General features: G+C 60.1%; 1 protein-coding gene across 4 annotated transcripts in view; it reads left to right on the top strand.

The window, feature by feature from the left end:
• Positions 1 to 13,105, top strand: part of LRP1 (LDL receptor related protein 1) — an 82,247-nt gene that overhangs the window by 65,851 nt on the left and 3,291 nt on the right. For 3 of the 4 annotated variants that reach the window (XM_033083158.2, XM_033083159.2, XM_033083160.2), the window contains 26 exons: positions 33 to 152; positions 652 to 839; positions 1,235 to 1,440; positions 1,606 to 1,794; positions 1,935 to 2,083; positions 2,526 to 2,619; positions 2,898 to 3,014; positions 3,097 to 3,216; positions 3,652 to 3,774; positions 4,333 to 4,458; positions 5,144 to 5,260; positions 6,837 to 6,943; positions 7,062 to 7,194; positions 7,508 to 7,627; positions 8,058 to 8,180; positions 8,412 to 8,555; positions 8,633 to 8,767; positions 8,956 to 9,075; positions 9,351 to 9,622; positions 9,705 to 9,883; positions 10,100 to 10,206; positions 10,405 to 10,521; positions 10,604 to 10,780; positions 11,142 to 11,282; positions 12,292 to 12,465; positions 12,546 to 12,707. In XM_033083158.2, the coding sequence (XP_032939049.1) occupies positions 33 to 152; positions 652 to 839; positions 1,235 to 1,440; positions 1,606 to 1,794; positions 1,935 to 2,083; positions 2,526 to 2,619; positions 2,898 to 3,014; positions 3,097 to 3,216; positions 3,652 to 3,774; positions 4,333 to 4,458; positions 5,144 to 5,260; positions 6,837 to 6,943; positions 7,062 to 7,194; positions 7,508 to 7,627; positions 8,058 to 8,180; positions 8,412 to 8,555; positions 8,633 to 8,767; positions 8,956 to 9,075; positions 9,351 to 9,622; positions 9,705 to 9,883; positions 10,100 to 10,206; positions 10,405 to 10,521; positions 10,604 to 10,780; positions 11,142 to 11,282; positions 12,292 to 12,465; positions 12,546 to 12,707 (3,760 nt within the window). Of the gene's footprint in view, positions 1 to 32; positions 153 to 651; positions 840 to 1,234; positions 1,441 to 1,605; positions 1,795 to 1,934; positions 2,084 to 2,525; positions 2,620 to 2,897; positions 3,015 to 3,096; positions 3,217 to 3,651; positions 3,775 to 4,332; positions 4,459 to 5,143; positions 5,261 to 6,836; positions 6,944 to 7,061; positions 7,195 to 7,507; positions 7,628 to 8,057; positions 8,181 to 8,411; positions 8,556 to 8,632; positions 8,768 to 8,955; positions 9,076 to 9,350; positions 9,623 to 9,704; positions 9,884 to 10,099; positions 10,207 to 10,404; positions 10,522 to 10,603; positions 10,781 to 11,141; positions 11,283 to 12,291; positions 12,466 to 12,545; positions 12,708 to 13,105 lie in introns of those variants that run through there. The other variant, XM_042780078.1, reaches the window with a different exon arrangement.

Here is a 13,105-nt window from a genome sequence, read left to right on the forward strand (position 1 = left end):
TGCTGCAACTCTTGTCCCTCCCTCCTCTCCAGGGGCTGAACAACGCTGTGGCTCTGGATTTCGACTACCGGGAGCAGATGATCTACTGGACAGATGTCACCACGCAGGGCAGCATGATCCGCCGCATGCACATCAACGGCAGCAACGTCCAGGTGAGGATGGGGGGCAGCCCCTGGGCACCCCTGGGCTGGGCAGCTGGGCCTCACCCACCTCCTGCCCCACTGTGGGGCCATCACTGGGCTTTGGGAATCAGCCCCAGTTGCTGTGGGATGTTTTTCAGCCTCCACTGCTGGATAAGGAAGGGGGAAGAGTCATGGGATCATGGAATGATTTGGGTCAGAAGGGATCTTAAAGTTCATCCAGCTTCACTCCCCTGCTATAGGCAGGGATACTTTCCACTTCCCCAGGTTGCTCCAAACCCCTTCCAACCTGGCCTTGGACACTTCCAGGGATCCAAGGGCAGCCCCAGCTTCTCTGGGCATCCTGTGCTAGGGCCCCCCACACTTTCACAGGGAGAAATTTTTCCCCAATATCCCATCTAAACCTAAGAGGAGAGGAGATCTGGGCTGGGAAGGGGGATGCTGTCTCCCCTGAGAGATCAGGGTTTGCTTCTCTCTGCTCAGTCCTATCACCTCTGATTCCTCCTGGCAGGTCCTTCACCGCACAGGGCTCAGCAACCCTGACGGGCTGGCTGTGGACTGGGTGGGAGGAAACCTGTACTGGTGTGACAAGGGTCGGGACACCATCGAGGTGTCGAAGCTGAACGGCGCGTACCGCACCGTGCTGGTCAACTCGGGCCTGCGCGAGCCCCGCGCGCTCGTGGTGGACGTGCAGAACGGGTGAGCAGAGCCTGGGGGACCTGGACCTGCTGTTCTGTGCTGGAAGAGGGGCTGTGGTCATCTTGTAGTCCCAGAGGTTGGGAGATGGGGTGAAGCCCTCATGGTCTATGGGACACCGGGATGCTTTTCACTATGCTGTGTCCATGCATGTCCATTTATCACAGGGTGGTTTGGGATGGAAGGGCCCTTAAAGACCATCTTGTTCCACCCCACTGCTGTGGGCAGTCACCTTCCACTAGCCCAGGTTGCTCCAAGCCCCCTCCAACCTTGGACACTTCCAGGGATGAGGCAGCCACAGCTTCTCTGGGCACCTTTCAAGACCTCACCACCCTCACAGGGAGGAATTTCTGTGGTTTCCAACTCAACCTCTCCCTGCTCTTCTGTTTCATCCCCAGCTACCTCTACTGGACAGACTGGGGGGACCACTCTCTGATCGGGAAGATCGGCATGGACGGCACCAACCGCAGCGTCATCGTGGACACCAAAATCACTTGGCCCAACGGCCTCACCCTCGACTACATCAACAGCCGCATCTACTGGGCCGACGCCCGCGAGGACTACATCGAGTTCGCCAGCCTGGACGGCTCCAACCGGCACACGGGTGAGAGCTCTGCCGTGCCAGCACACCCTGGGGGGCTCCAGGCTGTGGGTCAGGTGTTGAGTCAGGGCTGCTGGGGACAGTCCCCAGCTCTGGCCACTCTTCTGTGCTTCCTTGTGGGAGGGGAACGTGGCGCAGCCCCTCGCTGAGCGCCCGCTCCCCTCGCAGTGCTGAGCCAGGACATCCCTCACATCTTCGCGCTCACCCTCTTCGAGGATTTCATCTACTGGACCGACTGGGAGACCAAGTCCATCAACCGGGCCCACAAGACAACAGGAGCCAACAAAACATTGCTGATCAGCACCTTGCACCGGCCCATGGACATCCACATCTACCACCCCTACCGCCAGCCCGACGGTGAGCACGGCCTGGGGGTGCTGCTGCTGGGGAGCCACCCTGGGAAAGGGGCTTGGGGGGATGGCAGGGCAGGCAGGGACAAGGGTCCCTGAGGGTTTCCAGCTTGGTCTGACTCGCTGTTGTCACCCTGCTTTCCGCAGTTCCCAACCATCCCTGCAAGACCAACAATGGTGGCTGCAGCAACCTGTGCCTGCTCTCACCAGGTGGAGGGCACAAGTGTGCCTGTCCCACCAACTTCTATCTAGGCAGTGATGGCAAAACCTGCGTGTCCAACTGCACAGCCAGCCAGGTAAGCCCGTCCCTGCCTGTCCTTGCCTGTCCCTGCCTGTCCCTGCCTGTCTCTGCCTGTCCTTGCCTGTCCCTGCCTGTCCCTGCCTGTCCCTGCCTGTCCCTACCTGCCTGGAAATTCTCCGTGCCCATTTCCCTCCTACCATGGTCTCCCCAGGAGTGCTGGGATGTAGCATGGTATTCTGTAGGTGCAGGCAGCACCTCCCTCCTGTGGCACTTCATGTTTGAGGGTGTCCAGGGGAGCCAGAGAGCTTCCAGATCTGGAATGTTCTTCTACCCCTCTTCTCAAACCCCAGGGGCTGGGTGGGGTTAAGGCTTTGGAAATACCTGGAGGGGACAGCACATGATCAATGTCCTTGGCTGAGCTCACTGGGGATTAATTAAACCTTTTGGGGTCCCCCCTCCCCATCCTGACCCACCCCATGAGCTCCTCTCTCCATCAGTTCGTCTGCAAGAACGACAAGTGCATCCCTTTCTGGTGGAAATGCGACACCGAGGACGACTGCGGGGACCGGTCGGACGAGCCAGAGGATTGCCGTGAGTGCCAGGGGGTGCCACAGCCCCCCAAGTCCCATCACCCCATGGCTGTTGGGGCAGCCCTGTGGAGGGAAGGGTCAGCCCAGTAATGGGGTTCAGGGAGCAGTGGGACACACCTGTCCCTGTGTCAGGATTGTCCCATGGAGCAGCGCCCAAGCCCAGAAATGGATGCTGGGTTCCTGCAAAGGACCCCAGAGGGGTCGAGCAGGGCTTTGAGGTTGAGGTTTGCCCTAGAAATGTTCCTCAGAGCAAACCTGTCGCCCTGTGTTACCCCGCAGCTGAGTTCAAGTGCAGGCCAGGGCAGTTCCAGTGCTCCACAGGGATCTGCACCAACCCCGCCTTCATCTGCGACGGCGACAACGACTGCCAGGACAATTCGGATGAGGCCAACTGTGGTGGGTTCCCTGTGTCCCCTCATGATCCCCACAGCGTGGAGCTGCAGCCTGTCACCCTCTGACTGTGCCACCTCTTCCCCAGACATCCACGTGTGCCTGCCCAGCCAGTTCAAGTGCACCAACACCAACCGCTGCATCCCCGGCATCTTCCGCTGCAACGGGCAGGACAACTGCGGGGACGGCGAGGACGAGAAGGACTGTCGTGAGTGGGGGGCTCAGGGGGTCAGGTGGGAGCAAGCATGGGCCAGTCTGAGGGGCTCAGGTCTGTGTCTTGGGGTGTTTGGTTCCCTGGGTTGTCCCAGGGCTTTCTTCATAGCCCTGGTGTCTGCAGACCCTCTGTCCCCATCACTGCTGTTTCCCTGTGGAAATGAAATCCTTAAATCCTTTGAAGTGGGTTTGGGCTGAGCCTGCTGCCCATTTGAGGGATCTGGTGGCCTCTGCCTTATCCCCCCATAGCTTGGAGTCTTCTGGGGCCATTTTATGGCTCTGCTCCATCTCCTCCACTGAGCACACCAGCCCCCTGTGATCCCTGGAGCATTCTCACACGTCTCAACTCCATGTCTGGTTTTTGGGGAAAAGGCTGGCTGGCCCCTTCCTGCCCTGCTGCCCTTCCTGACACCCTTTCTCCCTCCTGCAGCGGAGGTGACCTGTGCCCCCAACCAGTTCCAGTGTGCCATCACCAAGCGCTGCATCCCCCGTGTGTGGGTCTGTGACCGTGACAACGACTGCGTGGATGGCTCCGATGAACCTGCCAACTGCAGTAAGGGACCTGTGTGGGCACAGGGTTCTGGCCACGTGTGAAATGCCCACAGAGGGCACCTCTGTGTGCTGGCACGGTGGCAGGGGCCTGCTCAGTCCCTTCTTGGTCCCTTCTTGGTCCCTGCTGTGTCTCTGCTCAGTCCCTGCCCAGTGCTACCTCCATCCCTCCTCAGTCCTTTCTCAGTCCCTGCTTGGTCCCTCCTTGTTCTCTGCTCAGTCCCTGCTCAGTTCTACCTCAGACCCTCCTCATTCCCTGCTCATTTCCTACTCAGTGCCTGCTCAGTTCTACCTCAGTCCTTCCTCAGTCCCTGCCCAGTCCCTGCCCAGTTCTGCCTCAGTCCCTCCTCATTCCCTGCTCAGTCCCTGTGGGCAGTGGGTGATGCTGTTGGTGGCTCTGCCTGGATCTGTCCTGCTGGAATCCTCCCCCTGACTTCTCTCTGGAGAACTGCTTGGGAGGGAGGGGGATCTCACCCAGCTCCAGGCTATTCATCAACCCTGCAGAGAGCAGCACATGCCTGACCAGTGCTGATGCTGCCCTGTGTCACTTTGTCCCCTGCAGCCCAAATGACCTGTGGTGTGGACGAGTTCCGCTGCAAGGACTCGGGCCGGTGCATCCCGGCGCGTTGGAAGTGTGACGGGGAGGACGACTGTGGGGATGGATCTGATGAGCCCAAGGAGGAATGCGGTGAGCAGGGGCTTTGGGGACAAACCAGTGTCATCTTGTGTCCCTGTTCCCTGAGGGACAGGCTGGCCTGGCGCTGGCTGTCTCCTCTGGGCTGCCCCAGGAGTTCCAGCTGCTCCTGGTCTGAGTGGTGTGGGCAGGGCTGGGTCGCAGGGAGGTGCAGGGCAGTGCTGACCCCTGTCCCTGTCCCATTTCTTCCATCATGGGGAAGTGCTGACCTTTGTCCCTGTCTGTCCTGTCCCTCCTCATGTTCAGGGCAGTGCTGACACCTGTCCAGTCTCATACAGGGCAATGCTGACCTCTGTCCTTGTCCCATTCCTCCCCTCATTTAGAGCAGTGCTGATCCCATCCCTGTCCCATATCTCCCACTGTACAGGGGACCCTGTGACTGTTCCTGTACCTGTCCTGCCCATGCCTCTGGGGCAGTGCTGACCCCTGTCCCGGTCCCATCCGTGCCCTCTGGGGCAGTGCTGACCCCTGTCTCATCCGTGCCATCCTCTGACCCCTGTCCCTGTCCCCTCCATTCCCTCCTCTGGGGCAGTGCTGACCCCTGTCCTATCCATGCCCTCCTCTGACCCCTGTCCCTGTCCCATCCATGCCTTTGGTGCAGTGCTGACCCCTGTCCCTGTCCCATCCATGCCTCTGGGGCAGTGCTGACCCCTGTCCCTGTCCCTGCTGTCCCTCCCAGACGAGCGCACGTGTGAGCCGTACCAGTTCCGCTGCAAGAACAACCGCTGCGTGCCGGGGCGCTGGCAGTGCGACTACGACAACGACTGCGGGGACAACTCGGACGAGGAGAGCTGCAGTACGTGCCACCCCCCAGCCTGTGCTGTCCCCAGGGTGGAGCAGTGGAGAGGGGAGAGGTTTGGGCCCCCCCAACCCCTCTTCTGCTGGGGAGTGGCAGGCTGGTGGCCGGGAGAGCCATCGTGTCCCCAGCCAGGACACCCCTGACTGCAGAGGTCTGGAGAGCCTGGCCCTGCACAGGGGAGGCTGTGCCAAGGAGACACCCCAAGGATAGTGGGTGACAGGGAAGGGGTGACCCCAGCAGCAGCGTGGGGGCCCTGTGTGGGTTACCTTGTCCTGCTTTGCCACCAAGCCTCACCCCCTGTGTCACCCCCTGCCTGGCAGTGGCACCTGGGATGGCGATGGGGACACACACACAGCTGTCAGAAGGGACATGGGTCACAATCTCAGGCCTGGACCAGTGTGTGGGGAGGCAGCTGATGCCCAGAGCTGGGGCAGAGAGTTCAGTGCTGCCCCTTTGTGTGCTCCTGCTCATGTGCCAGCACCTGCCCTGCTGAGCAGCCGAGGAACACGAGTGTCCTCAGGGACAGGACCTTTCCCAGGGCTCCACTGTGGTTCTGTCCCTCCAGGGGGGTTCAGGCTGCCCTGTGGGATGGCACCAGGGTCTGCTGCCAGACCCTCTCCCACCCCACAGTGCCCACTGGGTCCCTCTGTCATCCTGCAGCTCTTTAGGGTGCAGTGCAGGTTTTGTTTTCTTTTCTGTTGATTTCCCGTCGTGTTTTTGAGTTTGTGCCATTTCACTTCATCTTATGTTTTTCTCCATTTTCACACTGTCGTTATGGGGCGCTCAGAGGTAGGTTCCTGCCAAAATCTTTTAATTCCATGTGCAGTCTCTCTAAAATCAATGAGGACAATAATTTCTAGGTGAGGGCAGAGGGGTCGGGACTGGACAATCCAGGTGGATTTACTGAGCATCAGCACCAGCATCCCCCTCCAAGGAGCCACAGCCGGGGAGGGTCCCAACCTGTGCATGGCTTGGTCTTGGCTCCAAAACCCATCCCTACCATGACTCTCCCTGCTCCACCTGGACACCCCCTGCTCCCCTCTTCCCCCACAGTCCTGTGCTGTGACCAGAGGGTCCCTGTGCCCCAGTACCCCAGGGCTATGGGAAGGGGAAGGGTCCCAAGAGCCATCCCAGGTGGGCGGCTGTGCCACGTGCCGTCCTCCTGGATTTGGCACTGGCTGTGCCAGTGAGCTGTGAGCAGGTGTCTGTCCCCATCCCTGTGAGGGGGGACAGGGATGAGGCTCTGCTGCAGCTCCTCCTGCCTGGTGGGGCAGCCAGGGTGGGCGGCAGTGGGGCTGGTGCTGCCCTGTGGAGACTGAGTGACCTAGAGGACAGCCAGGCTGTGTGGCCACAGTGCCCCCCAAAACCCCCTCAGGCTGCTGGGAGCCCTGGAGTGGGAAACTGGTACCACTGGGTACCACTGGGTACCACAGCTCCCACAGCTCTGCTTGTACCCCCTGTCCCCAGTGCCACCAGTGGTGTGTCCGTGTCAGTCTGTGCTCCCCCCAAGGACACCCCCTGCCCTCACAGCTGTCCCCATGCTCAGGGCACACCCTGTGTTCTCTGTCCCCAGCACCCCGGCCCTGCTCTGAGAGCGAGTTCTCGTGTGCCAACGGCCGCTGCATCGCGGGCAGGTGGAAATGTGACGGGGACCACGACTGCGCCGACGGCTCCGACGAGGTACGGGAGGGGGACACATCCCCCCCTCTGCCCCTGCCCGTGGCCCTGGGGCTCAGAGCCTGGGTGTGGCAATAGGACAGGAGCCTGCCATAGCGTGTCCCTCGCCTGTCCCCTGCAGAAAGACTGCACCCCTCGCTGTGAGTTCGACCAGTTCAAGTGCAAGAACGGGCACTGCATCCCCATGCGCTGGCGCTGCGACGCCGACGCCGACTGCATGGATGGCAGCGACGAGGAGAGCTGTGGCACTGGGGGTAATGGCAGAGCTGTGTGTCCCCCTGAGGCTGGCTGTGTCCCCTGCCCTCCCTGGGTGTCCCCACTGTGGGTTGGAGCACTCCTTGTGTGTGTGTCCCCTCCCTGCCCTCATGTCACCGGTGTCCCCACTGCTCCCCTGTGTGTGTGTGTCCACGCCTCCCTGCCCCACCCTGAAGCATGCACAGACATGTACACGAGCTCTGGAAACCCTCCAACCCTGGAGACCCCCATCCATGCTGGGAACTGGAACTGCAGCCCCAGGCTGAGGTTTTGGCAGCAGGGCACTGACGTGTCCCCTCTGCTCTGTCACAGTTCGCACGTGTCCCCTGGACGAGTTCCAGTGCAACAACACCCTGTGCAAGCCCCTGGCCTGGAAGTGTGATGGGGAGGATGATTGTGGGGACAACTCGGACGAGAATCCCGAGGAGTGCTGTGAGTGACCCTGCGGTGCCTCTGCCCCGAGCCCTCCCATACCCCAGGATGGGGGGGCAGTCCCGGAGCTTGGGCACCGCTGTGGGGACAGGAGGGTCTGGGGGGGACCTCTGGCAGCTCCTCTTGGAGGTGGCCAGTGGGGCTGAAGGGCTGGCTCCAATTGAGGGAAAGGAGTTGCAGAGGGGCTGAGCAGGGTGAGGGGCTGGCAGTGGGGAGGGGGCTTGGGACTGGGCTCGGAGAGGGCTCACAGCAGCCGGGCGATTGTCTCTGCTTCAGTCTCTTTGCTTCAGCCTCCGGAGCCCGCTCGCCCGCGTGGGACAGCCCTCCCCGGAGAGCGGGCAGAGGCCGAGCAGCAGCTCGTGACATGTGTGACAGCCTGGCTCCGGCGTCTCCTTTCACCGTCACCGTTTGTTTCTGTTTGCTGGTGCAGTGAAATTCCAGTGTCCCCCCAACAGACCGTTCCGCTGCAAGAACGACCGGGTATGTCTGTGGATCGGTCGACAGTGCGACGGCATTGACAACTGTGGAGATAACACGGATGAGAAGGACTGCGGTGAGTGGGGCTGCCCGTGGGCACAGCCCTGAGCCTGCCTGGCCTTGTGGTCACTGTGGCTCTCAGGATGGTCCTTCCCGAGCCCAGGGGTCTGCCCAGGTGTTGGGGTTGGTTTTGCCCAGTCTTTAGTCCCAAAATCAGGGTGTGGATGCAGGGTCCCAACTCCCTGAGGGTCCCATGGGGGTTGGTGCCCAGGACATGGGGGTCACAGCTGCTGCCCCTCACCCGCAGAATCACCCACGGCCAAGCCCAAGAGCTGCAACCAGGACAAGAACGAGTTCCTGTGTGGGAACAAGAAGTGCATCAGTGCCAACCTCCGCTGCAACTTCTTCGATGACTGCGGAGACGGCTCCGATGAGGAATCCTGCTCCCAGGGTGGGTGGGGAGCCGGGGGCCCGCTGGGGGCTGGGGAACTCGCTGTGACACGCGTGTGACAGCACGTCCCACTGCAGAGCACAAGTCATACGACTGCATGACCAACACCACCATGTGTGGGGATGAGGCCCGGTGCGTCCAGACCCAGACTGCTTCGTACTGTACCTGCCGCGGAGGATTCCAGAAGGTGCCGGACAAAAATTTTTGCCAAGGTACTTCCCACTGCTGCTGGAGAGGGCTTGGACTCAGGCTGTCGGGTTCAGCATTGGTTTCTGTCAGTGAGATGTGATTTCACAGCTGTGCTGGGGCTGGGGTGGCAGGAATGGTGTCCTTGGGGCAGAGTTGGGGTCTGTGGGGGCACCTTCCAGGTCTTCTCCTGATCCTGTCTCCCTCTGCCCAGACATCAACGAGTGCCTGCGCTTTGGGACCTGCTCCCAGCTCTGCAACAACACCAAGGGCTCCCACATCTGCAGCTGTGCCAAGAACTTCATGAGGACCGACAATATGTGCAAGGCGGAAGGTCAGGAGGGAACAGGGACCCACACTGGTTCTGTGCATGTCCAGCACCCCCTGTGGGAATCCTTTACTCTTCCCTCCAACCCCCTGCAGCTCTGCCCACCCATCTGGCACCACTGGTGCTGTCTGTCCATCCCTGGCAGAGTGAGCCCCAAGGCGATGACAAACTCCCAGTGACCCTGTCCCTGTCCCACCAGGGAGCTGGGCTGAGCCCCCATTCCCAGCTGAGTCCCCACTCCTGGCTGTGCCCCCATTCCAACCTCTCCTCCTCCTCTGCAGGCTCTGAGCACCAGATCCTCTACATCGCGGACGACAACAAGATCAGGAGCATGTACCCCTTCAACCCCAACTCTGCCTACGAGCCGGCCTTCCAGGGTGACGAGAACGTGCGCATCGACGCCATGGACATCTACGTCAAGGGCAACAAGATCTACTGGACCAACTGGCACACGGGCAGCATCTCGTACCGCGAGCTGCCCGCCTCCTCCTCCGCCTCCACCGCCTCCAACCGCAACCGGCGCCAGATCGACGGCGGCGTCACGCACCTGAACGTGAGCGAGCCCTGCCAGGGCACGGTGGGAGCGACGGGCTGATGGTTTAACCCTCCTCACCTCATCACTCTGCCCCACACAGATCTCAGGGCTGAAGATGCCGCGGGGAATCGCCATTGATTGGGTGGCCGGGAACATCTACTGGACGGACTCGGGGCGGGACGTCATCGAGGTGGCGCAGATGAAGGGCGAGAACCGCAAGACGCTGATTTCGGGGATGATCGATGAGCCTCACGCCATCGTGGTTGATCCACTGCGGGGGTGAGGGACTTGAGCCTTCATCTCATGCCTCTGCCCAGCCCTCACCACACTCCTCTCACCACAAGCCCACCCATGTGTCCCAGTGTCACTCTCTGTGTCTTCTGGAGTTGCCCCATTGTTGCCCAGGATGCTGTGGGGACAGTGTGGGAGGGTTTCTCCTCCCTGATCATTGGGCTGCCCTGTTTCCCTGGGAATGATCTGCCTGTGTCCTTACAGAACGATGTACTGGTCAGACTGGGGTAATCACCCCAAGATTGAGACAGCTGCCATGGATGGGACACTGCGGGAGACCCTGGTGCAGGACAACATCCAGTGGCCAACAGGTGAGAGAGACAGGTGACAGGAGGGGGGCAAAACCACGATGGGGACGTGTTCAACCAGTTGTGTTGGGGAGGGTTGTTCTGGGGGCTCGGAGCCCCATGGCAGAAGGGTGTAGGGGTGGTAGGGGGTTGCTCTGTGGGTCAGTTGGTCAGGAGGGGCTTGGAGTGGACTGGGGCCTCACCAGGGGCTGTGTCCCTCAGGCCTGGCCGTGGATTACCACAATGAGAGGCTGTACTGGGCCGACGCCAAGCTCTCCGTCATCGGCAGCATCCGGCTCAACGGCACCGACCCCGTCGTGGCCATCGATAACAAGAAGGGTAAGGGGTGCCCCTTGGGGGTCCCTGGCCTCGGTCCCACCCCAAATCCCTGCCTCCACATGTCCCCTCCTGGCTTCCCCAGGGCTGAGCCACCCGTTCAGCATCGACATCTTTGAGGACTACATCTACGGCGTCACCTACATCAACAACCGCATCTTCAAGATTCACAAATTTGGGCACAAACCTGTCACCAACCTGACATCTGGCCTCAACCACGCCACTGATGTTGTACTCTACCACCAGTACAAGCAGCCAGAAGGTGTGTGCAAGCCTGGGACCCCCACCCTGCTCCTGGGGTGGGAGGGAGGTGCCAGGGACTGGTATGAGGTGCCGGAGGGTGAGGGGAGTGTTGGCAGAGCTTGGGAAGAGGGGACTCAGACCCCCAGATCCGTGCCCAAAGTGGGGGTGTCTGGGTGGGCAGAGCAGGGGGTTGGTTGGTGGGGTGGTTGGGGAAGTCCAGCTGCAGTGATGAGTGGTCAGGTGGTGACCTCAGAGCACGAGTGACAACACAGGGCTGTGGAGGGGAATGTCCTCGAGGTGCTGTGCAGCAAGAAGAGCTGTGGCTCACCATGCTGTCACCACCCCACTGTCCTCACCACCTGTGCCCTCCCCTCCCGCAGTGACCAACCCTTGTGACCGCAAGAAGTGCGAGTGGCTCTGCCTGCTGAGCCCCAGCGGCCCCGTGTGCACCTGCCCCAACGGCAAACGCCTGGACAACGGCACCTGCGTGGTCATTCCCTCGCCCACCGTCTCCCCTGTGGGTAGGTGACACCAGAGGAGGAGAAAATGAGTGTGGCTTTTCTTTTTTGGTCCCTGGTGGTATTTGCCAGGACCAGAGAGTGCTAACATGTAGCAGTCTCTCAGAAAAGCTCACATTTAGCCAGCAGAGAAAGACTGGAGGCCTTACTTGACGAGTTCCACAAGAATCTTTATTTCATGCAAAGGGTGGTCAAGCAGGGATCTCTCAGAATCATATTTATAGGTTCAGGGAGGATTCAAACTACAACCAATAAAAGTTTATACAAAGAACAGCATCCAATCTAAGTGAGAAGTTCTAAAGGTGAACTGACCAATCACACAGACTAATTTCTAACCAATTATCTTCCAAAGTGTTAGGAGAGTGACCAAATTCTTAAGGAATTTGGCTCAACCTTGGTATCTTGCATATTATAGCAAGTTCTGGGGGCCAGGGGACGATGGCTTTGGAGGAATTGTATCATCCACAAATGAGGATGAGGATGAGGATGAGGATGAGGATGAGGAGGAAGATGAGGATGAGGAGGAAGATGAGGATGAGGATGAGGTTGAGGATGAGGATGAGGATGAGGATGAGGTTGAGGATGAGGATGATGAGGATGAAGATGAGGATGAGGAGGAGGATGAGGATGAGGATGAAGATGAAGAGGAGGATGAGGATGAGGATGAGGATGAGGATGAGGATGAGAATGATGATGAGGAGGATGAGGATGAGGATGAGGATAAGGATGAAGATGAGGATGAGGATAAGGATGAAGATGAGGATGAGGATGAGGATGAAGATGAAGATGAAGATGAGGATGAGGATGAGGATGAGGATGAGGATGAGGATGAGAATGAGGATGAGGATGAGGATGAGGATGAAGATGAAGATGAAGATGAGGATGAGGATGAGGATGAGGATGAGGATGAGGATGAGAATGATGATGAGGATGAGGATGAGGATGAGGAGGGAGGTTGGGTCCTGCCAGCGCAATCCTGCTCACTTCCATCCCCTCCATGCCTCCCTCGCAGTGCCCACCACGGACACGTGTGACCTGCATTGCCTGCACGGCGGCAGCTGCTTCCTGAACGCCCGCAAGCAGGCCAAGTGCCGCTGCCAGCCGCGCTACAACGGCGACAAGTGCCAGATCGACCAGTGCTCCGACTACTGCCAGAATGGGGGCACCTGCGCCGCCTCCCCCTCAGGTGAGCTGGGGGGGACAAGGATGGACAGACAGACAGACAGACAGACAGGTGGGCACGGAGCTAACCGGTTTTACCCCTAGGAATGCCGACCTGCCGCTGCCCCACCGGATTCACCGGGCCCCGGTGTAACCAGGAGGTGTGCACGGATTACTGCCAGCACAACGGCAGCTGCACCGTGAACCAGGGCAACCAGCCCAGCTGCCGCTGCCTGCCCACCTTCATCGGGGACCGCTGCCAGTACCGTGAGTGACACGGGGTGGGGACAGCAAGGGGGGGTCAGGAGGGTGGATGTTCCTCACCTGGAGATGTCTGGGGACAGCAATGAGGGGTCAGAAGGGTGGGTGTCCCTCACCTGGAGATGAATGGGGACAGCAGTGGGGGTCAGGAGGGTGAGTGTTCCTCACCTGGAGATGTCTGGGGACAGCAATGAGGGGTCAGAAGGGTGGGTGTCCCTCATCTGGACATGTCTGGGGACAACAAGAGGGTGTCAGAAGGGTGGGTGTCCTTCACCTAGACACGTCTGGGGACAGCAAGGAGGGGTCAGGGGGATGGGTGTCCCTCACCTGGAAATGTCTGGGGACAGCAGTGGGGGTCAGGAGGGTGGGTGTCCCTCACCTGGAGATGTCTGGGGGGATACCTG

This window comes from Catharus ustulatus, chromosome 31 (genome assembly GCF_009819885.2).
Source record: "Catharus ustulatus isolate bCatUst1 chromosome 31, bCatUst1.pri.v2, whole genome shotgun sequence".
Taxonomy (NCBI): Eukaryota; Metazoa; Chordata; class Aves; order Passeriformes; family Turdidae; genus Catharus; species Catharus ustulatus.